Consider the following 27,541-nt stretch of genomic DNA (forward strand, 5'->3'; position numbering starts at 1 on the left):
CAACTAAAGCAAACACTATTTACCTATTTTTCAAAGCATCCCATCCACATTAAGTGACACACACACAAGCAAACACACACACACACCCAAACCCCCACACACAATTGATCAGGAGCATTTCTACGTGCACAAGAGATTGACTGTGAGAATGAAAATCTGGTTCTGCTTGTTTTTCTTTTTCCACTGCTCAACCTGTTTCTTTAGAGCAGTTGTCATTATGTGTTGAGGTCAGAAGGCTTTAGAGTGAGATTTAGACATCAGATGTGTTTTTAAAAAGAAAACCGAAGTGACGATGACATGGAGGTGGTATGCTGTGGAGTAATGACAACACTAACCCTGCAGTGCAAAGAGGTATAGGCTAAAGCATGAGGGCTTTAAATGGCAGTTCTGTACCAGAGTGGGGCAAACCCCGGAATAAATCACATCACACTTTGCGTGCCAGAATGGCACAAATAACACACAATGGCAATCAGGTCGACGCTGCTACATTCTTAAAACTATCTGGAGGTTTAAGTTTGACTTTATGAAAGCAAAATTAGTATTTCTTTCCACATGTGCAATTTTCACTGTAAGAAGACATAAGAGTATTCACAGTGCTTTACTTGTCCGACCGGTGTTGCAGTGGGTGTGGAATCGAAAGCACGCAAGAGCGTGCCAAGAGGGTTGACATTCACTGCACACTGTGTGGAGGGCACCGCGGACAGGATTTATTCCTTCACAGGGCAAAAAGACACGTTTGATGTCCAGGATAGCTCCTGTTATTCAGCCCGGGAACTGCTGCACTGCACATGTTGATTTCTATTAGCTGATATAAAAATGGACCTCAATGGCACATCCAGCAAACTTGGTGAGTTGCTCAAAAATCTGTGCATGTGAGCGCACAGATTTAGTCTACTTGCACTAAAAAGCGTACGTTTTTTAATGTGTTTGATTTATCGATTTTGTGCCAGTTAGAGGATTATTAAGCAAGCTACACCAAACCCATGTTTGTTTTTGATGTTTGAATGAAAGTTGGGTCTGTTTTCTTTTTCTCTCCTCAGTAAATAACAAAGTCTCCTGTCTAATGTCTAAAATTGAGACAAAAATAACAAATATTAATCAACAGGAGCTTTTAATACTTATACATATATATCATTAAAAAAAAAAAGAGCCAGTGCTTCTAAACAAAACAACATTGTGGTTTCCTGGTTAGAGAAATACTTCCCAATTTCTCACGTTCCTAGGTTGCTTTCTGTTGGTTTTCTTTCAACGCACATTTGCCATCCAAAACATTGAGGTGGGCTCCTGGTTTTGGCATCGTGACATGTTTCTGTTACCACGACAATGACACGGTTCATCGAGCTGAACGAATAATATTGAAGGTATTGCAGGTGTTACGTTTCATCTCATTTTTCACTTTGCTTTCTAACCACACCCAGAGATCGTTGATCAGGTAGTAACACAGGTTTTTATCGATGAGCTGCAGTTCTTATACATCCTTGAGGATATTAAAACATCCCTCGCTCTTTAAATATCCTATTTAAATTTGCAATTTTTTAAACTACAGGCCAATCCGCTTTTCCCTTAGGATGGCGCTGTTTCACATCTCATTACTAAAATGGTTATTACGTAAAATATTCATAAACGTATAGATATATAACATTGCTTTTATTTGTGTTTGGAAGCAGTTACAGCAGCCCGTGAAGTCATGAAAATAGGGATGTGGAAAACGCGTACTGCTTTTTTACATAGAAATGTATTTAAAAGCATATTGTAACCTTTTACCTCTGTATAAGCAACCGCAAAATTCTTCTTTAAGCGCATAAGACCTTTTATTATTGGAGACAAACCTCACTCTGTGAGAGTGATGGCCCAGTTAAGTCAGTCGGATGTGTTTCCGCCCATTAGAAGTTTTTTAAAGAAAAAAAAAAGTTTATCACTAAGATTACAGGTTAGGTGAGAGCAGACTCACACCCTCATAGCGCTGAACGGTTCCTTCAGAGTGTGCAAACAAGGACAGGTAAGCAAGGTTACTGCGGCTCTAACACAGAAACAGATTATTTTTGGGACCCGCCCCATGAGGGGAGATCTACGTGTTGCTTCTCTTCCACATCGAGCATCGACCCGACCGGCCAGTCTCTTCATCCCACTGGCGTAAACAAGAAAGTTTAACCGAGATGTCTTGTTTTCATAAACGGCCAAAAAGGACAAAATCCGAGGAACTAGCATTTTTGGAACACCTGAAAAAAGTTGCGAAGGAGAACGGAAAACGCCTGGGTGAGTCCTTCAAAGGTGCAAACGCGCTTGAGACGCCTTCGACTGTTTTGCCAACATTGGCAGGCGCGTGCGCGTAATGTTTGGATAACATGGATTTTGCGAAACTTTATATCTTCAAATAAGAGGAAAAAAATATCACCAATCACGTGCAGCCTTGGATGATAAATGTTTCTGTCGTGACGTTGAGAACAAACATATAGTTTGTGTTTTGACTCCCGTGCACTCTAACGCTTTTTGGAGGCTTCCCCGTTGCCTGGAGCGGTGAATTCTTTGACGTTAGGGAAGTTGCAGCGTAAGGGTCTGTGTGATGGAGCTGAAAACGAGGTGACATAAACTATACTGCGTTACAAATGAGACTACAGACACAGGATGTGCTTAAACTTCAATAAGACCTCATGAGCTGAGGGGAAACTCTGCGGTGTTCGATTCTCGGGTTTCTCTCTCTTCTTGTTTCCCCTTCTAGACAGCATAGTTTCCTGAGTATTAGTCATCTGCACAGAGGAGGGCAGCACAGTATTTATGTCTAAATTTCTTTCCATCTTATTGTGTCATTTATAACACAGTCGTAATCTGACAACACTGCATTCCCGTTAAGCAATTAAAAGCCATGTCCTGCACGTGTTTTTGTAGGAAAATAGAATTGTTTGAAATAGTCACATTCCCTACTCAGGTCACATGACATTGTACTGTGTGGGAATGGTTTTCCAATGTGACAAAGACTCACTTTTTGATCGTCAAACTAGTCATTTTTATTTAGAGCAAGGGGGTTGTTTGGCATCCAAACATATGACGTGAACTTGTGCCATCACGCCTCCTTCTCACTTCACAGTTCTTGGAATTTTCTTGTGCAAGCTTGTATAATTGGGTGCACACAGTAAAGAGCTCTTCCCATCTGAAACTGATTAGTTTGCTTTAAAAAAATGCAAACAGAGAAGTTTGATGCGTAAGGAACATGTCAGCGCCTGCTTTCGTAACATGAAGCTGTTGGATGACTGAAAGCGGGCTGCTCTTCTTCACAGTGAAGTAGATTACAAGAAATGAGGCTTGACAAACACGTAGAAGGTGCTCAGAGCAAAGCCTCCAACAGAAAGCCTGACTGGGCAGGGGAGGTGCAGCACTGGCCAGTCCTCCTCCCTGGCTGCAGAGGCCAGAGACTCATAAACAGCCTCTGTGGGCTTGTGGTGTGATCTGGGCGAAAAAGAAATGTCTGTTATGTTGCGATCCTGCCCACAGCCATAAAAACACTCCCTTCTGAGTCGTATTTAATGTGTTATCCTCAAATGCCCTTTGTTTACTCGGAAAGTGTTGCATATTCTCAGTCTCAGTTAGAGAGAATTTTATAATTCATAAAGCTGTGTGAAACAAACACTTTTACACTGATAAACTCCAGCACTGATTAACAAATATGCTTTGAGTCATTCGTTCGGATGATAGCACACACCCTTCCCAGAATGCAACACTCAGCAAATTGCTGCACCTGAATGACGGGCTATTGTCTCTACTTGCCTGAAATGTTGTGACACACTGCACTGTGCTACAGTACGACAGGTGTGCTGGGGATAAAAAAAGACACAGGACTGCACATAGCTTAGATTTTATTCTAGATATAGATGGCTCCAAAATTCTTTGTTGGTACTCGTGTATGACAGCCATACGGGACCTATAAATTAATTTAAGGTGTAACTAATAATGTTTATCTTTATTTTCTGTCACATATACTATTAAACTGGTGGATCCTCATATTAAACATGGCTAAAATTGCAAGTATTGATAGCATATTGATCAGTTTTATTTATAACATTTATTTACTTCTGCTATTAATGCTCAGTTTATTGCAATATCTGACCAAGTGTTTCCTGGAACTTTATGTATATTTTAAAATACAGAAGGCAGAAACTTGCGTGACTGCTCCTTTTGTCCTCACACCCGCAGGTTTGGAGGGAGATTCAGATCTCCAGTTCTTGTTGTTGGGAGGAAAACTGGTCAAGGTTCGCTCAAAATCCTGGAAGCATGGCCGCTACTTCAAACTGGAGGAAGACTGCCAGACCTTTTCACATGAGTCGAAGAAAGCATTCAAGCAAAACCACACCTGTGAGTGTTATCTCTGTGCTTACTTTATTATATATGTTTGTGTATTTACATGCCCAGCGTTCCAGCCAGCCAGCCATTGTCTTCCACATATCCCGGACAGGCCTCCAGTCTGTTGCAGGTCCATGTACAAGTTCTGTGTTCCATTTAAATGATTTTAGTCTGATGAGAACGTCTACCTTTTTGACCTGCAGGCCGCTCTTCTATTATTCTGTCCGCTAGGAGCTCTCCTTTCAGATCTTAACAAAAGCGTATTCCCTTACAGCACACACACACACAAGCACACCCTCATATACCAATAGTAGTGAATATGTGTGGAAACAGCTCCATGCTGATAGGTACTGTGGTGTGGCCAAAGCCAGACTGGGAGATACTAGTGTGACTCCCAGCTGTGTGTTTGTCTGTGTGTGTTAGAGAGACTATTTTCCTTAGGTTTTGTCGGTTCAGTGAGCCACTGTCTGGCTGTGAATGTACAGCATGTGTGCATCCACTGGGACTCAGGTAGCTCAGGTTTCCGAGCTCACCTCTGCCATGCACTTGAGCCTTGAACAAACACTGAGAATAATGACTCTAATATTCTCTTTACAAACACGATGTTTTCTAACGTTACCAAACTTTCTTACAAACAGAAATTTCTTTGTTTACGGAAATAAGCTGCTATTTCGTTGCTTTCCTGTGGGCTTCAGCTGCATTTACCAGTCAGCTCTAAAGCGCTTTGATTAAAATAGAGGAGATTGTGGGAGGACAGCATGTATTGTTTTTTTTTTTGGTTTTTTTTTACCATATTCTTCATGAGAGCATCTGCTGCTGTGCTTTACTCAAGTCAAATTTGTCAGCTTGAAAAGCTGGCTTAGCCTACTTATGTCACTGACAGCATAGCTTAGTTTGGGCAATGTAACAAGGTTTTAATCCATCTATTGATCCATCCACTGATCCACTCAATAACTGATCCATTAATCTATCAATCGATTATTTTGTGCGTATCCTTCCTCCTAGGGGAGCTTTCCCAGGCCAGATGAGATATATAATCTCCCTAGTGGATTCTGGGTTCCACCCTGGGTTTTCCTTCCAGTTGGGAAAGCATGGAAAACCTCCAAAGCAAACTGCCCATGAGACATCCTAATTAGATGCCCAAACTGGTATTTAACGGCTGTACTCAAAGATCCCTGTGGATGTTCAAGGTCCTTACTCTTTCTAATGTGGATTCCAGCCACCCTAAGAAGGAAACTCATTGTATTATGACCTTTTTCTAATGATCACAGGTGAGCACCGGAACATAGAGTGACTGACACTCAAAGATGTACTTTTTGTTTGGTTTGTTCGCTCACTGGCGCGACCGTCTTACCCTCTAAATCAAACTTCCCTTTGAGGAAAAGACTGTTAGAAACAGCGGAATGAACTTTCGTCAGGCCTTCACAAAACTCTCTTTGTGTAAACATTTCATGTGGTATTCAAACAATGTCTGCGTGACACGGATAACATGACTTGGACATTGTGGCAAGTCTCTCCAGATGGGATTCCCTGAAATTGGTCCAAATTCACAACCTCTGTTTTGTTGGAGATAATGTGCATGCACAGATCAACAAAACACTCCCTTTTCTGCTGAGTGCTTTTAAGGTATTTTAGTCATCCAGCAATCAGCTGAGGCAGGGCTTGGAAAACATGGGTGTGTTTCACTCCACTGCCCCTTCAGTGTGTTGTTTTTGTTTTTACCTGTTTTGAACTTTAGATTCCTTCAAAGTAGAATGATTCATTAGCTTCTCTAACTTTGGGATGCAGGGAGTAGATGTGGAGTGATTGTGGCCCAGCCATAATATATGGCCTCATGGCTAAGCCTGTAGTCTTTGCTGTTTTGTTACAAGGGCCTGTGCTGCTGTGTAGTGCAATGACATCACACGCGGCGGTGCATGCTCTTCCGTACATTAAGGCCAGCTCTATTGCACAACAATAGAGCTGGCCTCCGATGCATTGGCTGCATCAGTGTGCAGTGACCTTTTGTATGTATGTTGTCTTTGTATGGGTGATATAGATAAACATTTTAGTCCGAGACACTTTGATTGTATGAGTGCATGTGTTTGAAAAGAGGTTCAGGAGAGGTCAGATTGTGTAAAATTGTTTTAAAGTGCAGTAAAGTCAAAATCAAATCTGGAGTGGGTTTGTGTTGCAAAAGAATTCAGGTTTACAGGAGATAACAACAAAATGTTGGAGAAGCCATCTGTTAGGCCTAAAAACGACTCTTAAACATTAAGACTGTTTGGGTACAATGGCTCAATCTGGTTTATTATAAACATGATTTAGTAGTACGTTTGACAGCAGGACATTCATGAAGACTTGCTGTTACAATGTTGTAAATAGTCTATTACAGATTAATCTGCATAAATCAATTTTTTTCTTCGTAGCAAGTATTTAAAGGATTATCTGTAATGAAATTATCGCCCAACTCAACTTGGTTGACCATTTTAGTGTCTTTTACCTAATTTTTTGCTTTTATGGCCTACAGTGTTGAGTCAAGAGCTCTGTTTTCAGCAGGATTCATCTGTTTCCACTGAAAAGCTCTGATAAGCCAACTGTTTACACACTGTCTAGTACCAAAAAAAGATAGTGACTAGCTCGTGAACATGGTGCAGCATTTAGCTGCTCTCAAGAGTTTGTGAAGGCCATTGGCTAAGGCTTTATAGTGATCAAAAATGTAACAAAAATGTTATGCTAATTTTGATGTCCTGTAAATAGACAATGCTTGCTAAAAAAGCAATGGTAGCACTTTCTTGCATTTTTTACACACGTAAAATATCAAAAAGTCAGCCTTTGCTTCATAAATGTTGTTGGGGTCTCACAAAACCTCTGCCAGTGCATGCAGAAAGTTGCCTGGAAGACATAAGTTTTGTGCTGCAGATTTGTGAGTGAAGGCAACAGATGCAGCCTGCTGAGACAAAAGCCTTCCTGTTGATAAGATAGAAAAACAGTTTCAGTTGTAACCACTGGGACAAAAAGTCTGCCGCCACAAGATTTGGACTTATCTTAGGAAAGACTGTGTGTCAAGGGATTACAATGGCTGAATGCTACCATCCTGATAGCTGTTGTTAATACCAGAAATAAAAGATGGGACATAGCAGTCAATAATGAATATATTAAAATAATCACAATTTGCTTTTTATGGTATAGATTAGAGTTGCAGATATCAGTACTTGTCATACCTGAATTTTTAAAAATATTTTGCTTTTTCACTTTTCCTCAGTCCACTCCTTGTACACGTGTTTTCAAATACATTTTCCCAACAAGCTACTAGCTGAAAACCTGGCATGGTGTGCAGGGTGTCCTTAAAAAAATTGAGGAATTGGAGCAGTTCGAGTAGTGACTTTGAGGATCTTGTTAAAATTAATTATGCGTGGAGAAAAGTACAGTGAGATTTTAATCCACCGTGCAATGCCTAAAAAACTATCTACTGCAGATGAGAAGTGTCCAAAAAGCATGTTATTAACCCTTTAAGACCTACCATAGAACCAAGTCCGCCAGAGCTTACTTTATATTTTTACATGCTGTAGTGCCACTTTTGGGAGCTGGAACACTAACAGTCATGGATTGGCCTCTCCAGAGCCCGGACCTCAACATTACTGAAGCAGTGTGGGATCATCTTGATAGAGGCTGTATTGAAGAATACAGATGGGCATACCAAATATTGACTTTGAGGCTTGTGAGAAACTCTGTTAGAGTTTTTACAGCTGTTAAAACACTAACCTTCAGTGATTTCTCAGGGCCACACTTTCTAACAAACACCCCTTCACTCTCCAAACAGTCTCCATTGAGGACATTGAATCGGTTCGAAAGGGCCGCCAGTCTGAGGGCCTTAAGAAATACACTGATGCCAGCGTTGAAGACCTCTGCTTCTCCATCATCTTCAAGGGGCGCAAGAAGAATCTCGACCTGATGGCAGAATCTCCGGAAGATTTAAATAAGTGGGTCAGCAGCCTGGAGAAGGTCATCAACAACATGCACAACCTCAGTAACCAGAAGAAGAGCGAGCAGTATCCTTAACAATAGAGAAATGTGTTTGCATGTTTTTGTGCGTAATACATCAAATCCTTACATCTGAATTCCAGCTGGATATTCAGCTGCATACGTAAGGCTGACAAGAATGGCGACAACATGATGACGCTAAAGGAGGTGAAACACTTCTTGAGGCAGATCAATGTTGAAGCTGATGATTCTTACGCAGCTGATCTTTTCAAGGTGAGCCCTTGTCAGAAAATTACAAAATATATCTTTGAAATTCACTGTTAATCTTTCATAAAATGTTAGATCTGGTTAAATAATTCACTGATCGTGTTGCACAGAAATGTGACACATCCAATTCAGGCACCCTGGAAGGCGAAGAGATCAAGCAATTCTACTATATGCTGACACACCGAGAGGAGGTCGATGTCATTTATGAGAAATATGCTCAAACGGAGGGTCAGATGAGCGACAGAGACCTGCTGAACTTTCTGCTGAACGAGCAGCGGGAGCAGGCGACTGCAGAGGACGCCCACAGGCTGATTGAGAAATATGAAGTAGATGAAACAGGTAGACTTAGTCTGGAAACCAGGGATTGATAAAATTATAGTAGCCATATTATTAAGGCTTTAACTCAACTGTATTATACACGATTTTCCACTCAACACTTTCATCCATGTGTATCACAGCAAAGCAGAACAATTGCATGACCAAAGATGGCTTCCTGATGTACCTGCAGCAGGACGACGGCTGTATTTTCAACCCAGCCCACAGATCTGTGTATCAGGACATGAACCAGCCCCTCAACCATTACTACATCTCCTCCTCACACAACACATACCTGATGGCAGACCAACTCAAAGGGCCAAGCAGCACAGAAGCCTACATAAAGTAAATTTTGTAGAATTACTTTTATACCGACAGCATTAAACAAAGGTGAAATAGAAGCATGGAATAAATGTGCTACTTTGGATAGATGGTTTTTATAATATTAATGGTTTATGTTTTAAAAATATGCATTAGCCTCCAGGTAGACTGAACTGAAGTTCTGTCATGCCTGTTTTAGGCCACCCTAGTAGTTCCAGGAGTTTTTGGTGGAACAGAAGCCACAGCGCAGGAATCTCTCTATTTTCACAGGCAAAGTTCATGAGTTTCAGGGATGTAAAATCACTAATTGGTCATGAATGTTTTCTTTGCTTGCAGAGCGCTGCTGAAGAGTTGCCGATGCGTGGAGCTGGACTGCTGGGACGGGGCTAATGGAGAACCTGTTATTTACCATGGCCATACACTCACATCCAAAGTGCTCTTCAAAGATGTGATCAAAGCCATCAAAGACTACGCCTTCAAAGTACGTGAGATATTCACTGACTTTGGATGTTTTACTCTGCCTATGTTGGAGACCGCATTGAATTCCCAGCCCTTTCCTCACCTTAACACATTAGAAACTGGAAAAGGTCTGAAGTTCACCTTCACATTGTTTCCTTTGTTTTCCAGACTTCCCAGTACCCAGTGATTCTGTCTCTAGAGAACCATTGTTCAGTTGAGCAACAGAAGCTTATGGCCCGTCATTTGGTCTTCTTCCTGGGTGACGCTCTGGTCAAAAAGCCTCTGGGTGACACCATGCCAACTAACTTCCCATCACCTGAGGTGTGTATCCCATTATCTGTATTCAATGACATACAATATATCACCTTACCCTAATAAAAACAATCGCCAAAGGAAGACCACACCTTAACATTTTGCTTCCTAACAGTGTGATTTTTCACTTTGCTGTTTTCCTTAACATGACCCAAGTTTTGTTTAGGAAACAAAGCTAATGTGATACAAGACATCATCGATCTATAGCCTCAGATAAAGCTTGTCTCACTTTGCACCTACTGAGTAGCTGATGATTTGCTGTAACAGCTGAGTGAGTGTGTTTGAGACAACACCCTTGTTTGATAACACAGACTTCTAGTGAGCAGAATTTAGTCTCCAAATACAATACAATACAATAATAAATGCTAGAAACAGATTTACATGTCATACATGAAATAAGTGTTGATCACCTACAACCCAGCCACAATGCTGATTCCCACTGTCTGGATTCTTATGTGTATAAAGTTTACCTGTCCACAGAAACAATTTTTTTCCATTCCAACCTCTCCACAGGAGAAATTGTGAATATGGTATAAAGAACACCATCCCCACAGTCAAGCACGGAGGTGGAAGCTTTATGCTTCGGAGCAGTTTTTCTGCTAAGGGTACAGAATGACTTCACTTCATTGAGGGGCCAATGGACAGAGCCATATATCATAAAATCTTGGATGACAACCTCCTTCCCTGAATATTAAAAAAAAAATATAAATATGGGTCATGGATGGGTCTTCCAGCATGACCCAGCATTCAAACCAGTGACCAAAACCATTATGTCAAGGCAACAAATAAGTGGCTAAAGAACAAGGACATTAGCTCACGGAGAGGCCTACCCAGTCTCCAGACCTCAGTCCTTCAGAAAAGCTGTGGAGGGAGCTGAAAGTTTGAGTTGCCAAAAAGCTAAAATTTCTCGATGCATGCTCAATCATCCAAGTAGGAAAATCCCAAAAAGTGGACGTAGGGTTTTCAGCGTGAGAAACGTTTTGTCACTCATCCATTTTTAGTGGGAGAAAAGTAAATCCAGATAACCAGAATCAACTTTTTGGGAAGAAAGCTAAAAGATTTAGAACGTGTCCGTAAAGATGAATGGGCCAAAACCCCTGCTGAGATATGTGCAAACCTGGTGACCAACTACAAGAACCTAAGTACTAAGTCGTGTTTTGCTTGAGGATAAAAAGGGATTAAAAACATCCCTCAATGATGGCTAAATCAGTTTCTAACTTTTGCTTATTGTACTTTTTCTGAATTTTTTGATTAACAGTCTGTCCCTTTCCATTAAAAGGAAACTAACATAAAGATTACAGACTGTTCATTTCCTTGTAAGTAAGCAAACTTACAAATTCGGTGGAGGTCTCAAATGATTATTTCCCCCACTTTTATGTGTTACTTTGGGAATCTGCTACAAAATGATTGGAATACCTTGACAACTGAAAGAGACAAGAAATAGAGAGAGAGAGAGAGGAAATAAAAATATTTTAAATTCAGCTCCCATGAAGTGATGCCTGTGGCATTTTCAGCCTCAACACAAATTTAAGCTATGCTTTAGAGTATTGGCTGTTTGGAGGGTGACTAGCAGGAACGCAGTCTGTGTTGTCACAGAGTTAAATTGTGCCTTTCTATATTAAGGAAAGCAATTTTGATTTCCAAAGAACAGCACATTGTGTATCTTAAGTGTTAGAAATGACACAACAAAACATATTTTGTGTCTATTTGTAGGCACTTAAGGGAAAGTTCCTCATCAAGGGAAAACGACTGAACAAACTGGATTCGATCTTCACCAATAACAACGTGATAGAGGATGGCACCGTGTCTGAGGAGGACGAAGCTGCAGAGTGTAAGGAGAATAGCCAGAAAGAAAAACCAAAGGTGTGCCAAAGGCTCTTTACTCATTTGCAAGAAATTGAAATAACAATTTTCAGTTTCAGATTTCATGTTTGTCTGTCTGTTCTTGTTTCAGAAATCAAAGATCAAACTCGACAAAGAGCTCTCAGACATCGTCATCTACTGTAAGAGCGTGCACTTTAACAGCTTTGAACACTCCAGAGAAAACCAGGCCTTCTATGAAATGTCGTCCTTCAAGGAGAGTAAAGCATTCAACCTGGCTGAGACCTCAGGTAAACACACACCGCATTAACTGTCTTTACTGTCATGCGAGAACTCACAGTTTAAAAAAAAATCTGCTTTAACATGTTGTAGCTACTGCCTTCATGCACCACAACATGGACAAACTCAGCAGGATCTACCCTGCTGGCTCCAGAACCGACTCCTCCAACTATAATCCGGTGCCCATGTGGAACGTTGGCTGCCAGATAGGTGTGCTCCAATACGCAGCACGCAAACTAACGTAAACCAATTAAAACTAATGAAACAGTTTGACGCTATTTTCCCCTTTGATTTGGTTTTTAGTGGCGTTGAACTTCCAGACTAACTCCAAGGAGATGCACTTAAACCAGGGACGGTTTCTGCCGAACGGCTTCTGTGGCTACATCCTGAAACCTGAATTTCAGAGAAGCCTGTCCTCTCAGTTTAACCCCAACACACTTACCGAAGGGTCGTGGCTGAAGAAGAAGATCTTTCATGTCATGGTGGGAGTTTGTTCCAGAAAGATAAGCCTATGTTAGAGGTTAAATGTGTCCTGTGGAATTTCCTTTTAAAAGGAAACAAAGTTTACAGTATGTGTAGTGTCAACTTGCTAATGAGCTTTAATCATTTCCCCTCGCTCTGGCCTAGAAGTTTGAATCCTTTTATCTTTGTTTGCCAGCTTGCAGCTATTTAAAAGAATTTTAACACAATCATTGGCCGAATAGTTACTGACATAACTTATCTTGAAAAGAGGAGCTACTTTTAATGTTTTTTAATCCTCAAGTCCTTTTTATTACATTTTGCATTATTAGTCATGATCTGCACACTAGCTAGTAGCACTTAAAATAAAGCAAATGGATTTTTAGCCTTTTTTCACCACTGATTATGCCACTACTTGATAAACAGATAAATCATCATGCTGGTGGTGAAAGCATCGAAGCGTGCTGTGGAAGCTGGACATGCTGTAGATATCAAATCAGATCTGAACTTAGTCTGTAGTTGGACTGTCACGTGATCGCGTCTGCGCATTTTTGTCTCACAATTCAACAGGTGATCTCAGCTCAGCAGTTACCTAAACTCAACAAGGAAAAGCAAAAATCCATTGTAGACCCTCTGGTGAAGGTGGAGATCCACGGTGTCCGGGCAGACAATGCCAGCAAGGAGACAGATCACATTGAAAATAATGGTGAGCGTTAAATGTGCAAGTATAGCATAAGTGCACTTACTTGTCAAACACTTTTTCAAAGAATTTAAAAAAAAACACAGATATTCGTCCTTGCAGGATTCAACCCTATGTGGAATAAGAAATTCCAGTTTGACATCAGTGTGCCAGAGCTGGCCTTGGTGCGATTTCTGTTGGAGGACCACGACACAGCATCGCAGAATGATTTTATCGGGCAGTACTGTCTGCCACTCACCAGCGTACAGAACGGTAAGAAAGCTCACAGATTTGATGAAGCTAACTCGATAAAGCAACGCGACACTAACTCAGAGTTAGCAACAATCTAATTTTCGAAGAGGCTGATGACTGAAATGGTCTGTGCGGTAATTAAAATATCAAAGTGTTAAGACAGTATCCTCTCTTTTCAGTGCTCGCTCACAGCTTTGACTTTCTTTGTGCACTATTATCACATTATCATCTTCTTTAATTCCACTTTAAACATACTTTGTCTCCCTTCTTTAATTCTTCTGTGTGGACCGCAACTACACAGAAATTAAACAGACACAAATTCATGCAAATCATAGCTCAAGTGATTGTTTTGGGTTTATGAAACAGCTTTCTCATTTTGCTGACAAAGCTCACGCTCGCTTCCTGTTTTCCAGGATATCGCCATGTCCCGGTGCTCAACAAGAGAGGGGACATCATCTCTTCTGCCAGTCTGTTTGTGCACCTCATGCTCCTGGATGCCCCGTAGGCCTGTTTGCGAAAAGAAAACCAATCAAACTTCACGTCTTTTGTAAACTCTAATGGAATTTAAAGCCCAGATTTTAAAGCTAAATAACTTGACTCTAGTTTTCGTTTTGTTTTTTTACATGCCACAGCTGCTGACTCACAAGTGTCTGACACTTTTAGGTCATTGTATAATTTTAGCTTTTTAAAAGCCGGTTTGGTGGAGAGCCTTTAAAGTGACAAAGAAAGAATGAAGTGAATGAGAGGAAAAGTAGCCAACTATATTCACCATTCTCTGGAGAAGTTTAATAATTAATGTGCATTATTATGTGGGTTTTGTGTGAATCCCATCTTAAATATACTGACAGTAGCATAATTTTTCTAGATTACCAGCAGCTTTACGGGATAGTCTTTTAAAACTTGATTTAAACTGTCCATCTTGATGCCATAAGAGTGATAATGACAAGGTTGATAGCAAGTCTGCTATCAAAAATGTTTTGTTTACTGACATAGTATGTCTGTGTGCTTCTGTCCTTTCATTATGAATGCATTATGAATGCTCCCAGCATTGTATATAGAAGATTTTTAAGATGGTGCCTGAAACAAGTTCTAATATTTTGTGTCATGGTTTATTTGTGTCTTCCATTGCTCTACAGCATTTTTACAGTTCACACATTTTTGCACTAGCTCTTGAATTAAACCACTCCCCGGATCCCTGGTCAATGGTTTTCTGTGTTTATTCACAGCATTTGTGATTCAGATAAAATGCTAGCAAAACATCATCTCAGTATGATCTACATGAAATGAAAAAAATATACAGATAAATATAAAGCAGAATAATTAAAAAAATAATCTTAGAAATGTCAGTCACGTCCTTTAAATTATTACAAGTTACATTCATGGTCATAATCATAAATACCATTTGTTAAATCTAAACAGCTTGGGATGTTGGTTGATTTTTTTTTACCCCTCTGACAGCAAAACAAAATATTGAGCTAAAATGCTGCCTTATAGTTTGGTTTACAAGTGGATTTCTCAGCAGACAGGCTGGAGACGTGTGATTCCTTCTCAGAAAATTCCTGCTTTCTTCTTCAAGTCATTCTGACGCCACTTTGGCAAACGCTGGAAGTCTGCGCGAGTAGAACCGAGCAGGTTCTCAAAGTCCTGGTCAGACAAATAATCCTGCCAATCGAAGAACAGAGGATGGGAAACTGTTAGACTGACCTCTGCTGTACACAGAGCACTGTTACATTAGTATACTTTATGACTGCAATAGCCATCTAGGCACAGACAATGGCAAGGCCTCCCACCCTTTCTTGGAAAGTCCCATATTGTCTCTTTGTAGTGACTTTGTGTCTCTTTGCGGTTGTTTATAATTCGCTAGAAGCATTTTATGCGGCTCTGCAGTCACTTTTAATCTCTTTGTAGTCACTTTTCATCCATCTGCAGCTGTTTAGTGACCTTTTCGGTTGATGATTAAAATAGCTTCATTTATATTACTACATGTTAATCCAAATTCAGAGCAATGAAAGAATCCCATCTCATGGAAATAATACTTTGAACCTTGCTAACAAGTCCATACTATATTTTTGTATATGCTAGACAACATATCACATGAATGGTGGCTGAGGATTTTTGACTTTAAATGGCACTACAGTCACAAAAACCAAAGGAAGCCAAATCTGCTTTGCTGCAGGTAAACATATTAAATAGGTGTCAAATCAAATTGAAGCCTTTTTTATGGTATGACGTGATTAATTTTACAGAAAAAACTCCAAAAAACAATAACTTCTAAATTGTTATTGTCATGATTAGACGTCACTTTTAAGGGTGTTAATTAATGCCCTGAGAACAACTTTAAACAATGATCAAATGCTGATTTGTACCATTTATATTTGATTTGCACACACACCTCTTTCCTGGTGGGATCCACTCCATCTGGTAGCTCGTCCGGGGTCTTGTTGACGAGGAGCTCAGGGTCAAGAAACTTTCCAGCTCCAGAAGAGGACAAGGAACTAGCAGAGGAGGAGGACATCCCAGACTGGGGTCTTGTGGGACTAGAGGGTCTTGGGAAAAAATCTGTTTCATCTTGGAAGTAGGCCTTGTTGGGTGGCGGAGAAGTTAGGGGGCCCCCAGGTGCCCTGTAACCACCCCCACCTCCCCCAACAGGAGTCTTGTTCAGCTTAGTGTTCTGCAGGTCCTGCAGCCACGAAAGAGAAGTTTTACAGAAGCAGTTTCCCAAAAAAACAAAGGTAAACCTCAGAGATTTAAACATTCACAGATTAGCAACACTACTATATATGACATTAAAGATGTTAGTAGGTATTACAGCTGTGATGTTAGCACGTCAGTGTGATCAGTGGGAGTCACTTACTAGAGTGATCTGTGAGATAGATGATGAATCACTCAGCTTGTTTTTCATCTCCTCATAGGAGTTGCCTCCCTGTTGAGAAGATCAACAGAACCAAGATTCGTCACAGTAAAGGTTAGTAATCATGCAGTGACTTATTCATCTTCAATTAATCCATTGAATCTTCCACTTGGGTTTGTATGTTGTTCCTAGCTTCTGAGATGATTAAATCAACTGATTGCATGTTATTGTAATGGGAATTTTTCATGCTTTCTATGGGATCCCAGAAAGTTGAAAGAGGAAACTGTTATAAACTCACGCTCCACTTGTGGGGATCCCATGCGTTGAACCATCCGGTGAAGGTGGGCGGCTCGTATCCCTGCTTGACAAAGATGATGGGCGTGTCAGGGTCACGTCCAGCCGGGTGAGTTCTCAGGTAATCCCGCGCGCTGTTCAGCGCCTCTTTGGTCTCATACTCATAGGAGGAGTTACCGATCCACAAGAAAAGCTGAGATTCAGAGACAGAAAACAAGATAAAGAGACAAATTACTCAAAGAGTCTGCTGCGTAAGTTGCCGAAAACTGAGCTTTAGGCTTGATTCGGTCTTTCTGTGTGAAGTATTACATACATAACCTTGAGCTGAGTTAAGCTGAGTTGCTAACACCAGTATAGATTAGATTAGAAACCATAGCAGGAGGAAACAGTAAGCTTGTGTAATACAGTATACTGTTTGTTTCATATCTATCAAGTTGTGGCTTTCCACTGGCTGTTTCCAGTTAATGTGCAGTGAGCTTCACAATCTTCCTGATGAGATGCTCATAAACAGGAAGCAGGCCCCAAATCAACATCAGGGTCTGACTGATTTCAGCTCCTTTCATCGCTCACCTCTTCCCAGGTGTCCAGCAACATAACGTCATCTTCATCTAGGTCACACTGGGCGAAATCATCCACCTCGGTAATCTTAAAGCGCCCCGTCTGATTGGAGCATTCAAACAGCCGGGGACTGTGAAGCGGCTCCTCCCTCTCGAATCTGAAATGACACAGACCTTCCTCGTAACAGCAGATAATCTTCCCTCTCTCTCTCTGTGTATGATGACATTGGGCATATTCCACTGACCTTGGTATAAAAATAATCCAGGCAGATTTAATGTAAGCTTGGAAATGGTTCAAAATATGATTAAAGGGACTTTTTGGATGAATCCTGAAGTCCTTGCTAATTTGTTATTATACTGGCTATTTTTTTACTTTCTGGACCCAGATTGAGCGCCCTTCATTGTAAATACTTGACTGCTGGAGTGTGCTGTTAAGCGAAAAGCCAAAAATATCCTATTTTTGTCACAATGCAAAATTAAAATAGTTTACCTCCTGTCACTGGCATAGGAGCCCTTTCCACCCAAAGCTATCCAGAATTCAGCAGGTTCCTGGCCCTCCATCACCACCCGCTTCTCATGCCTGGACAGCACGTCAGAGATCACTTTCCCCATCTCCCTCTCATCCCCATTACAGCCCTGGGACAGAAGCAGAAATCAGGGGAACAAATGGTTTTAATGTGTCAAATGCAAACTAAACTAATATTTTTGTTATTTCAAAGCCTGCTACACAGCCCCATGATGCATACCTTTCCATACCACAGGTAGGAGATATTGTCAGTTTTCAGCAGGAAGACGTCGTTGGAGCTGAGAGAGGCGGCCCTGGCCACCACCTCTGTGGCTTTAGTATTCAGCTCATTAGTCCCTCTCACCTGGAAGAGCCTGGCATCTTTGGCAGGGTTAACCACACCAGGTCGACCTGTTCCTCCCTTTAGACACACACACACACACACACACACACACACACACACTGAGTTTCCAGTTTCTTTCAACTTTTATTTAAAGCTTTGATTGATCTGTTTTTGCATCATAGATACTTTTATTGTATCCATGTAAAACTCAATTTGATTTTGATTTTGCTGGTTTACTTCCATGTGTCATAATTTCACACACAATCCATGCAGATATTTTACTTTTTGTCGCTGGTGAGAATTTCTAATCCAGCTAAGAATAATTTTCAGTGTGAAAATCATAAAATCATACCTCAAAAATGATAAGTTTGCCTTTGAAAATAGCCAGGAAGTGGCGGGGCTCCTTTCCCATGACCACTCTGACCTGGACCGGGGCTCCATTGTACTTTTGATCAATACTGACAGCCTGGAAGGCGCTTGCTGCAATCTCATCACTTGTGGCATGGCGTCCCTGAAGTAAAAAAAAAAGAAGAAGAAGTTTACACATTGAAGGTGCTTGTCAGTTTTCCAGAAGCAGGAGGAAATGGAGAACGAGGAAGCATGGATTGGTTTGACACTGACCTGCCAGATGTAGAGTATGTACTGCTGCTGGCCTGCTCTTTTATATGAATACAGCACCAAGTAGCAGTCTCCTCCATAAAACTGCCCATAGGATTTTGGGTCTACTTCAGCCGGTTCCAAATTCTCAATGCGCCACACCTGACACAGGAAAACAACAGCTCAAACAACACGCAACAATGCAGCTGAAGTCTGAAAAGTATCTGCACTGTGTTTGTCTGTATTCGTTGATTCCTGCATATGTTTTCCCACCTTAACGTCTCCTGATGCATCGTCCACCATGCGGTACTGTGCTGCCAGTTCAGGGCGTGCGTGGAGCTCCATCACGTCAAACTTTCCGTTATCGACCTTAGCTGTGAGGACACAAAATGTTCAGAGTTAATGACGAACACCAAAATATCAGCAAATAAGATTAAATAGCATATCAAGAGAAAATATGTTAACTGTGCTGGAATTTATTTTGAAGAAGTGGATTGAGCAGTAGATTTGAAGAGGCTACCTATCTTTCCGACGTTGTGTGTGGTACCCAGGCCCTGAGTTTGGTCTTTGTCTGTCCAAGATTTGAACAGGTGCTTAAAGATTGCTGACTCTGCTCCCTCAGCCATCACCTCCACAGTGGTGCTGGCTGGGTACTTCTTTGCTTTAATGTAGCTCTGGAGGAAAAGATTGATGGACAAAGCTTGTAGTGAAAAACATCTCCAAAAAAGCACATAAAAACTGAGATAATCCCCTCATGCCAGGCGATCCTTGGGAAAGAATAAAATGATGAATTTATATTTATCCAAAATCATTTAAGGAGAAAGGGGATTCAAATTGACACATTTAATTTATAAGACAGAACAGGAGGCAGAGATCCTTGCAGTCGTCATTCTGTATACTCACCAGTGCCCTATTCATAGCTCCTTGTCGCTCTTCTTTGGAGGCCTTCTTTCCTTTCCAGACCATCACACTAGACCCTTTGTTGTCCAGAATGAAACAGTCCTGAAACACCAAAAGAAAAAAAAACATTGAAACTGAACCACTTTTCTTTTTTAATTTTACCATCTAGGGAACATTCTCAAAGAGTGAACACTAATTACCGAGGTTTTCAGAAGATCTTGTGTCAGAGGCTGCTTGGCCACTTCTTGAATCACCAGATTCCCACTATTGTCATAAACGCTGAGGAAGAAAATCAGAAAAATGGGTGTAATATTGGTAAATAGTTGAAATCAATTTCTACAGTTTTGTGTGAGCAATGCAGTGGAAGTATAATATACTTACTGGTAGAGTCGGACACTGTTTTTCTGCGCACTATCGGGCACATCATCCGATGTGGCCTCCTTCAGCTGTGACGGTTTTGGTCCGAGCACAGTCGTCAGGACTTTCATGAGCTCGGGCGAGCTCCGCTCATCTCCTCCCTCCACAACACCGATCTGAGCGCGACCTCCGCGTTCCCTGTCCCGGATGTCCTGAGCCAACAAGACCGCCTGGAAAGACGGAGGGAGAAACAAAGACACGAAAGTGAAAACTGTTTGCTCAGTGACAACAGCGACTTAAAGGTGTTACGCAAAAATACACACTTTCACTGTAAAAGAACTGGTTGTTATATAGTGCACATATCTCATTCAAACACATGCACTTTTTCTGTGCCTAATGTTTATCTAACATTGATACTCAGGGGTCAGTATTTTGCCCAAGGAAACGTTTACATGCAGATGGGAGCAGGCGGAGATCAAACCACCAGCCTTCTGATTAGAAGACAATCTGTTTTTCCTGATGAGCTACAGCCACCCCTAAAAGGTAAATGGACTGGTTCGTATATAGCGCTTTTCAAAGGAAATAAAAAATAGCTGTTGGTTTTTCCTTTTCTGTTGTTACCATTCCCTCCTAACTCTTCTTGCATGCATGTTTCCAATTTCACAGATAAATGAAAGCTTACTGCTAAAGGCAGTGGTGTACATTATTAAACTTTACAGACACTTTCAGTGCTCCTTTATTTTCCAAGGGGTTGCCACAGTGGATGGATGCACGTTTGATTTGGCACACCTTTTATGTCCTTCCTAATGCAACCGTCCTATTTATCCTGGCTTGTTGACTGGCATTAGGCCAGTCAAGGCCCTGAGTTCATAAAATTCACTTGACACACAATAATAAATTTAATTAGTCATTCTAGTAGTCATTAATCAATCCAGTCATTCTCCCTTTGTCAGAAACAGCCTTAGTGCAGACATATTTTATCACCTTTCTGTTCATAAAATGTTAAATTTTTTTCCTCTTTCTCACTTTGCTTCCACAGTGTGCATTTTTCACGAGATCTGAGTACTTCTCGTGTTGCTGCTTATTGTAACCAATCAGTGCAGAGGATTACCTTGAGCTTCTCTCTTCTGTTGCTCTGGGGGCCGTTCCACTGCACTATAGCTTTCCCGATATCCAGAAGAAATATATCTCCTTTGTTAAAGCTGCTCCATGACACCTCCACCTGCATGGAAAAACACACACAAACACAGTGGAGAGTTGAATAACTGATTGTGCTTCATTCAAACGGACAGTATACACCGTCTGAGACAATACAGCGTATTAATTAAGTATCACACTCTCATACCACCCCTCGGGTAATTAACACCTACACAGACAGCTATGACAACAAGACATAATCTGTTTAAGGAGGGGTGCCAGCACCTCTTTGTAGCGTGACTGTGTGAAGCCACTGATAGCAGCAGAGGGAGGCAGTGGGTAAGACTCTCGTAAAGCCTTTCACATCCCTTTAATTTGTTTTCTGAATACCTCTGTTGCTGTGACATCCTTCCTCCCTTTGACATGCAGCAGTCGCAGGACGTTGTAGGCGTTTGTTTCAACGTGGTTGAAACCTGAGGCCACTCCACCCTTCTTGTAGCTGTGGAGAGAGAAGTGTACTTTACCAAAGTTCAAGTGCAATAAAAACATAAACCCAGAGACTTGAAACTGAATGGACATTTTAAAAAAATAAAACATTAAAGGAACATTTTTTTTTTAATCAGTATGATTTTTTCCCTTAAGGTTGTATAACCATAAAGCAAACATGCAATTAAAGGTTAAAGGTTAATAAATTGGGCAAGAGAAATTGGTGTTTTTTAAAGCTAAGCCTCAGAAAACAAGTGTGTTTTGTGTCATAATCATTTCATAGAGGCGGATTAGTGTTGTAAGCCATGACTCAGGAAGATTACAACATAAGTGTGTGTGTTTTTGTGTGTGTATAGGAGAGACTCATTCCCTCGAGTATATCACCATCCCCCTTTAGTTCAAACACCAGCTGCCTTCATCGGGAACTCACATCAGGCCATTTTTGAAGTAACTCCTGAACCGCGGTGACTCGTAGCCCTGCACCTCCCTGTACTGGACCGGACTCCCACCCAGGTACTCGTCCAGCTGGGTGACGTAGATGGCAGCGGCACCTTGTTCATCCTGAGAGGAGGTTCTTCCAACCCAGTAGTGGATATCAGCAGACTGGCGGGAGCCTTTATTCTCACTCATCTGGTGATAATAATGAGAGGTGACACATATATGAGATATATGTATATATATTTAAATATCTCATGAAATCACCCAGTTTTTTACTCACATATAGAACAATGTAACAGTCTCCCTCAAAGAAATTGCCAAAGGCCTGCGGTGGAACGGGATCCATTTGCATTTTCTGAGTAAAGAAAACAACCATTTAGACCTCAAACAAATATGAGATTTCAACATACCGCAGCTCTACTTAAAGCTCAGCAGTGTGACCAACAATGTCAACAACATAGGGTGCGTGTAATGCGTTTTAGACTCACATTAATGGTCCATATCTGAAGGCCTGGCTTTCGGCGGACATTTTTAAATGCATTATTGTTTGCATTCATCATTCTGCTGAACTGTAAATACACATAAAAACAAAAAAACATTTGTACTTATCTTTACTGTCACAAACAGTTTACATATTTGGATGAAAGCAATTGATGAGCTTCTAATGTCTTAATTGTTATAGATTAAACTCAAAATATTCTCACTGTTAAATTTGAATGTAGGTTTGCTAAGGTTTACATACTGTGTCATCACATTTGTTAATGCCCAAACCAACACATCTTCATGCCACAATGTGACAACAAGCTGTTAAGATGCTTAGCGAAAAGTTTTTTTGTGGTTTTTTTTGTTATAAAACGGTTATAACAAGGTATCTGTTTATAAGATATCTGTAAATAAAAGACGGACATAACTTCTAGTTCTACAAAATGATGTCACTGTACATGTAAGTGCCTTTACATTATCTTTAATGGCCAGAAGGGGGCAGCCTTTCATATTGCGAAAAAAAAAGTTGTAATGTTAAAGTCCATAAGAAACTTCTGACATGGTTTTACTACTGTAGTAAGCACTCTTCTAATGAGTTTATGATCTTGTTAGTTTAACCACAACACAGCGCAATATTCATGTAGCAAATTATGACCATATTTAGAATGAAAGAGGACGTTCACTGTTTGGCTGTAGTAAAAAAAAAAAAAAATCTTAACAGTAACAGGTTTTCAGAGTTTTCTGCACTTTCTTTTAAGCTTGTATTTTTGTTAGCCAAGGCTAGCAACCCACTTAATACACAGTCATTAATGCATACACTTTATTCAATCAAACCAGGTTGATAGCGTTAGCATAAACTGATTAACTATAACAAAAAATTTGGTCAAGGCCTTTTTTTAAAAAAGGAGAAATTAACAGATGACATCACGGCGGCTACTTTTATGTACAGTCTATGGACTTTTCACTGTGTTTTGTCAAAAGACTAAAATATGCTATCCCTGTTATAATGATCTCCTTTTTATTCATGTTGTCCACCGACACCACCACTAGCTTGTTTTAGCTTTTCAGCTAAAGGTAATAGCTAGCTAGCTGTGGAAAAAGAGTAAAAACTATAAGAATTAATTAATGCTTGTTGTTTGTTTGTTTGTTTAACTGTTTTTTGCAAAAAGAAGAAGAAGAAGAAAAAAGTAAGGTAAAACAAAACACCTAATGATATAAAATTAGCACAAACTCTGAAGAGATAAATACTTAGAAGATTAACTAGCACACTGAAAAATACATGTTCACTCCTAACTCCTTAAACAGTTCTTGAACAGAAAAAATATTTCACTTTAGAGACCTCTTCCTCACGCTTACTCATCCTGGCATTCGCTGTCTTTTCACTGGAAACAGATGTCTCCAAAATGACAAGTGAATGCTTTCAAAGGACTGACTCTCTGACAGCAAAGCACCTCTAATCCTGCTAATGAGTATCAGCTTGGTGCTGTAGGAAAATACAAGCCCTGCAATCAGCGGTGCTTTAACAGCCTCTTGACTGGGATATCAGAAACAACAGCACTGATAAGCAAACAGTATCACCAGCTGAGCCAACGTTAGCCTGTATGGAAACAAGAACATATTATGAACGCATTTGCAACACTGATGCCATAATATGACATTGTGAAACAGCTGGAGTAGATGTGGTTGAACTTATTCTTGGGAGAAGTAATATAAAGCAGTATTACATGTACTAGCTCTAATCTTTGTTCCGGGTCTAGTAATAAAATATCTAACTGGGCAGTGATTGGTGGTGTGAGATGAACACTTAGTTAACCACACCCTTTATAGTATTATTAACAGGCTCTGGTATTTATGTCTTCTGATAAAGAGGTGACACACACTCGACAAACAAAAGAAGCAGGTGAGATTTGAAAATGAAGAGCTAGCACTTGAGCTTAAATACCTAATTATAAGCTAACGTCTTATGTTAGCTTATAACGCAATTAAGGTTGCATGTGAGCAGCTTTAAAAAGAGATTATCCAAGTTTAGGCATCCAGTAGAGCTAGGTGCCAAAAGTACATGTTGCCAAATGTACATGTGAAGTACAGGTGTAATATTAACAAAAATATAAAGACATAAAATATCTAATCGTAGTCAGTCGATTGAAATATCAGCTACACAGCAAAAATTGATCTAGATAAAGGTGATCACAGGGAGCTCTATCAAACACAATGACCCGAGTCCAGTGAACAAAAAAGGGTGTGTTTTATTGCTTTCGAACTCAACTTTGTCTAAATTAAAAAACTTGTGCTAAACTTCGGTCGTGCCATGTTAGCTTACTATCAGCCAAGAGACTGGAGGGAGTCTATCAATAGCTTGACAAATAAACACAATAAATATTTAAATGTCATTCATTTTTCATTAATAAAAACTTTGTGTGTGTGTATTGTTAAAACACAGTCCCCATATTTTATTTCCCTTTTCTTAAAGACAGGATACACCCTGCCCTGCACGTTTTTCCATTACACATTAGATTTTGACAGTAACGTCACAGTTCCATGTTAAACAGAGCGCACATTCAGCTGTAAAATGTATGTACACAGAGATTATTCCTTATAATATAAGGATAAAAAACAAACATCTGGATGAAGAAGTGACGCCACTGTCATATTTGATTAATTGAAAGTAATCAACTCAACTACGATCACGCCTGGTTGCCAGTTATCAATGGCTTCAGCTGTGGTTGCAAATCCCTGTTATAAAAAATAAATAAACTGTGCAATCTGATCCCTGGTTAAAACAATTACTGAAAACTTGAGCAAATACCACATGAAAAGATAAACCTGTGAGTGGCATTGCTTCTATTACTCAGACAGGAAAGACTGGTTCCCTATCAATTAACCTGCATTGTCCATTGGTGGAGCGTACACAATCACTTTTGTTAATGCTGCACGGTACGTATTTCTTCAAGTCGTGTAAAATCACGTTGGTTCAAAAAAACAAACAAACCCAAAAACCACTGGAAACCTGTGTTAAAAAAAACTCCTTAAATGTGATAATAAAGATGTTATTCTTTCCAGATTACACTGAGTCAGTGAAAATAAATAGAGGTGTGTTCACAAAGCAGAAAACAAGGTAGCTATTCTCAAAGAAATAGTAGTAGGATGGGTCTTACCTTGTCCTGTGACTGCCGTGGTGAAGTCCTGGCTGGTTCCTACAAGTTGTGGAGATAGTGATTTATGTAAAAGCTCTGTATTTATAAGATACCGCTGCCTTTTCCTCTAATGCGCAAGCTGCAGAGTGCGAGGCATAGAGGGCTGGATGTATTTGTTACCACACCCAGGTATGAACACACCTGCCATCTTCTATCTCGATATTTACAGTGCCACAGTGTTAGATACGCCCCTTCTCATCCCTTACCAGCTGTCACACTTGATGCGGGTGGAAAGGGAGGTGTGTGTGTGTGTGTGTGTGTGTGTGTATGGGGGGGTGCACAATACACCACAGAGTCAACATATTTGAGGAAATCCCTGACAGCTCCTTGTTTGAGATAGCCCCCAGCTTCTCTCGGTGTCCTGATTGTGATTTATAGAAGCCAATCACAGTTGTGTTTATGTCTGACTGAGTCCTCGGCAGCACAGTGGGCATTACAGGGACCACTTGACACCAGTTATTCATTTTACAACCGTTACAACTAGCAGATGGGGGAATTGGACTCAGGGAACTCTGAGTGCTATTGGAAAGGAATCAGACGCTTTTCCGCTAAATCTCTCGTTCTGCGCCTACTCACACAGACACTTGAAGAACGCTTGACATTATCGAAGGTTTACAGCACCGGGCGTTCAAGCTCCCAGTGGAGAAGGTGTTGGCAGATTGTGCTTACATTTATTTGCACAGTAATAGAAATAATAGGGGGGAAAAAGACGTTGCATGGAGTGCACATTATTCATAAGCCATACACTGAAGTTAATGTAATGAAACAATGGTGGGTTGGTTCCTTAGAAAGTTAAGAACACTCTTGAGAAGAAAGGGTGCAAGAATTTGCCAGATCCTATAGATCAGAAGCGAAAAGAGCCTGTGAGTGCTGACTGCTGTTAAACACTTCAGAATCAAAGCTCTTTTATTTCCCAACCAAGACCACCAAGCCCTGCATCTGCTGGTACCCCACACATTTTCAAAGTAAGTGAGCAATCTTTTAAGTCCCTTTACTGTCCATTGCAGTCAGTGCTTAAATCACAGATCAGACTATCTTGCTGTTTTATGTTCAGCGTTACGTCGATTATGCTTGTCTCTGTGTCATATAACTCACACAATCCCTGCCTGGTAATCTGAACACAGTGTTACATAACCATCTTAGATCACAAATTGAAGGCTAAAGCTTTTCTTACCTTTGACCATGGCCTTTCACTTCTTAGTTCATTCTTGGCTTCCATTATGACCAGAATATGACTTAAACACTGCACTGAACTTCAGTCCCTGCATATCTGAGGAGAAAAGAAACAAGTGCTCTCCAAGCTTGTACAAAGGGCTCGGTAATGCCTAATCCACTGCTGCAGTAAAAGTGGCTGATATGCAAGCGGAAGCTAAAAGTTCACATCAAGATATCACACGAAGCTAAGCTCCCCTTTGGTTGCACATTAACCAGCTCATAAATGTTCATGCTCATAAATTCATGTACTTAACCCAGCAGTCACAGCAGAGAACAGCGGAGCTCAAGTGTGAACTACTTGGGATTACCTTGGGTTTAAAATTTCGATTAAAACACAATAACATCAGTTCCTTTTGAATAAAATTGCAAATAAGAAAACTGTGTGAGAGCCAAAGACCTGATCGCAAATTAAAACATTAAATGTTTTGGTATTTCCATCCATTAGCATTGGAGAGAGCTTTTTCATGCATGTTAAAATGTCACAAACTACAGTGCACGACAAACAGAGCTCCAGCACTGATTCTTCTGGTGAGATTTTCAACTCAAACCCAAACTTGTTTAAGGCAAACTCTTCCTTCAGTTGCTAAAAATTTCTCCTAAAATATTATAAATCGTTGTCACCTCTGCCATTTTATAGCCACTTTAAATACAGCACTGATAAACTATGCTATATTTAGACTTTCATCATTATCTGCACATTATGATTCATTTAGAGTCATGTT

The 27,541-nt window shown here is 40.5% G+C and overlaps 2 protein-coding genes and 1 long non-coding RNA gene across 6 annotated transcripts; 2 read left to right on the forward strand and 1 right to left on the reverse strand.

The window, feature by feature from the left end:
* Positions 1–669: 669 nt before the first annotated feature.
* Positions 670–14,665, forward strand: plcd1a (phospholipase C, delta 1a). 2 transcript variants are annotated; one of them, XM_003439323.4, is made up of 15 exons: positions 670–847; positions 4,189–4,347; positions 8,138–8,366; positions 8,442–8,571; positions 8,676–8,904; positions 9,024–9,225; positions 9,538–9,682; positions 9,829–9,981; positions 11,686–11,835; positions 11,927–12,083; positions 12,166–12,282; positions 12,376–12,554; positions 13,102–13,237; positions 13,334–13,483; positions 13,876–14,665. In XM_003439323.4, the coding sequence occupies exons 1-15, from the start codon at positions 817–819 to the stop codon at positions 13,965–13,967; spliced, it is 2,259 nt and encodes a 752-aa protein (XP_003439371.1). In that variant the 5' UTR covers positions 670–816; the 3' UTR covers positions 13,968–14,665. The 2 variants fall into 2 exon arrangements, with proteins under 2 accessions (XP_003439371.1, XP_005448920.1); XM_005448863.4 differs by lacking the exon at positions 670–847 and adding an exon at positions 1,963–2,256.
* On the reverse strand, positions 14,662–26,945 carry vill (villin-like). Of its 3 annotated transcripts, XM_005448864.4 has the most exons (21): positions 26,779–26,944; positions 25,566–25,604; positions 22,416–22,496; positions 22,208–22,282; positions 21,920–22,119; positions 21,394–21,502; positions 20,978–21,088; positions 19,891–20,096; positions 19,710–19,788; positions 19,513–19,611; positions 19,130–19,283; positions 18,883–18,983; positions 18,634–18,771; positions 18,365–18,523; positions 17,911–18,090; positions 17,655–17,800; positions 17,178–17,322; positions 16,612–16,800; positions 16,317–16,385; positions 15,855–16,142; positions 14,662–15,124 (listed from the first exon to the last, which is right to left on the reverse strand). In XM_005448864.4, exons 1-21 carry the CDS (start codon positions 26,821–26,823, stop codon positions 15,011–15,013), a joined length of 2,727 nt encoding a protein of 908 aa, XP_005448921.1. In that variant the 5' UTR covers positions 26,824–26,944; the 3' UTR covers positions 14,662–15,010. The 3 variants fall into 3 exon arrangements, with proteins under 3 accessions (XP_005448921.1, XP_005448922.1, XP_019218654.1); XM_005448865.4 differs by lacking the exon at positions 16,317–16,385 and having other exon boundaries at positions 26,779–26,945; XM_019363109.2 differs by lacking the exons at positions 25,566–25,604; positions 26,779–26,944 and adding an exon at positions 23,750–24,027.
* On the forward strand, positions 20,073–21,966 carry LOC112847739 (uncharacterized). The gene is made up of 3 exons (XR_003221493.1): positions 20,073–20,168; positions 20,288–20,409; positions 21,846–21,966. It is a non-coding gene; the product is annotated as an uncharacterized LOC112847739 (long non-coding RNA).
* Positions 26,946–27,541: the final 596 nt, after the last annotated feature.

This window comes from Oreochromis niloticus, linkage group LG9, assembly GCF_001858045.2.
Source record: "Oreochromis niloticus isolate F11D_XX linkage group LG9, O_niloticus_UMD_NMBU, whole genome shotgun sequence".
Lineage (NCBI taxonomy): Eukaryota > Metazoa > Chordata > Actinopteri > Cichliformes > Cichlidae > Oreochromis > Oreochromis niloticus.

Excerpts from the sequence above, each read along its gene's own strand:
- vill (XM_005448864.4), bottom strand. The coding sequence starts at position 26,823 with ATGGAAGCCAAGAATGAACTAAGAAGTGAAAGGCCATGGTCAAAG. Across the intron at positions 21,089-21,393 it reads AGGATGTCACAGCAACAGAG|GTGGAGGTGTCATGGAGCAG; the intron begins GTATTCAGAAAA and ends TTTTCCATGCAG. Across the intron at positions 19,284-19,512 it reads GAGCTATGAATAGGGCACTG|AGCTACATTAAAGCAAAGAA; the intron begins GTGAGTATACAG and ends CTTTTCCTCCAG.
- plcd1a (XM_005448863.4), top strand. The coding sequence starts at position 2,157 with ATGTCTTGTTTTCATAAACGGCCAAAAAGGACAAAATCCGAGGAACTA. Across the intron at positions 12,084-12,165 it reads CAACCTGGCTGAGACCTCAG|CTACTGCCTTCATGCACCAC; the intron begins GTAAACACACAC and ends AACATGTTGTAG. Across the intron at positions 13,238-13,333 it reads AGATCACATTGAAAATAATG|GATTCAACCCTATGTGGAAT; the intron begins GTGAGCGTTAAA and ends TCGTCCTTGCAG.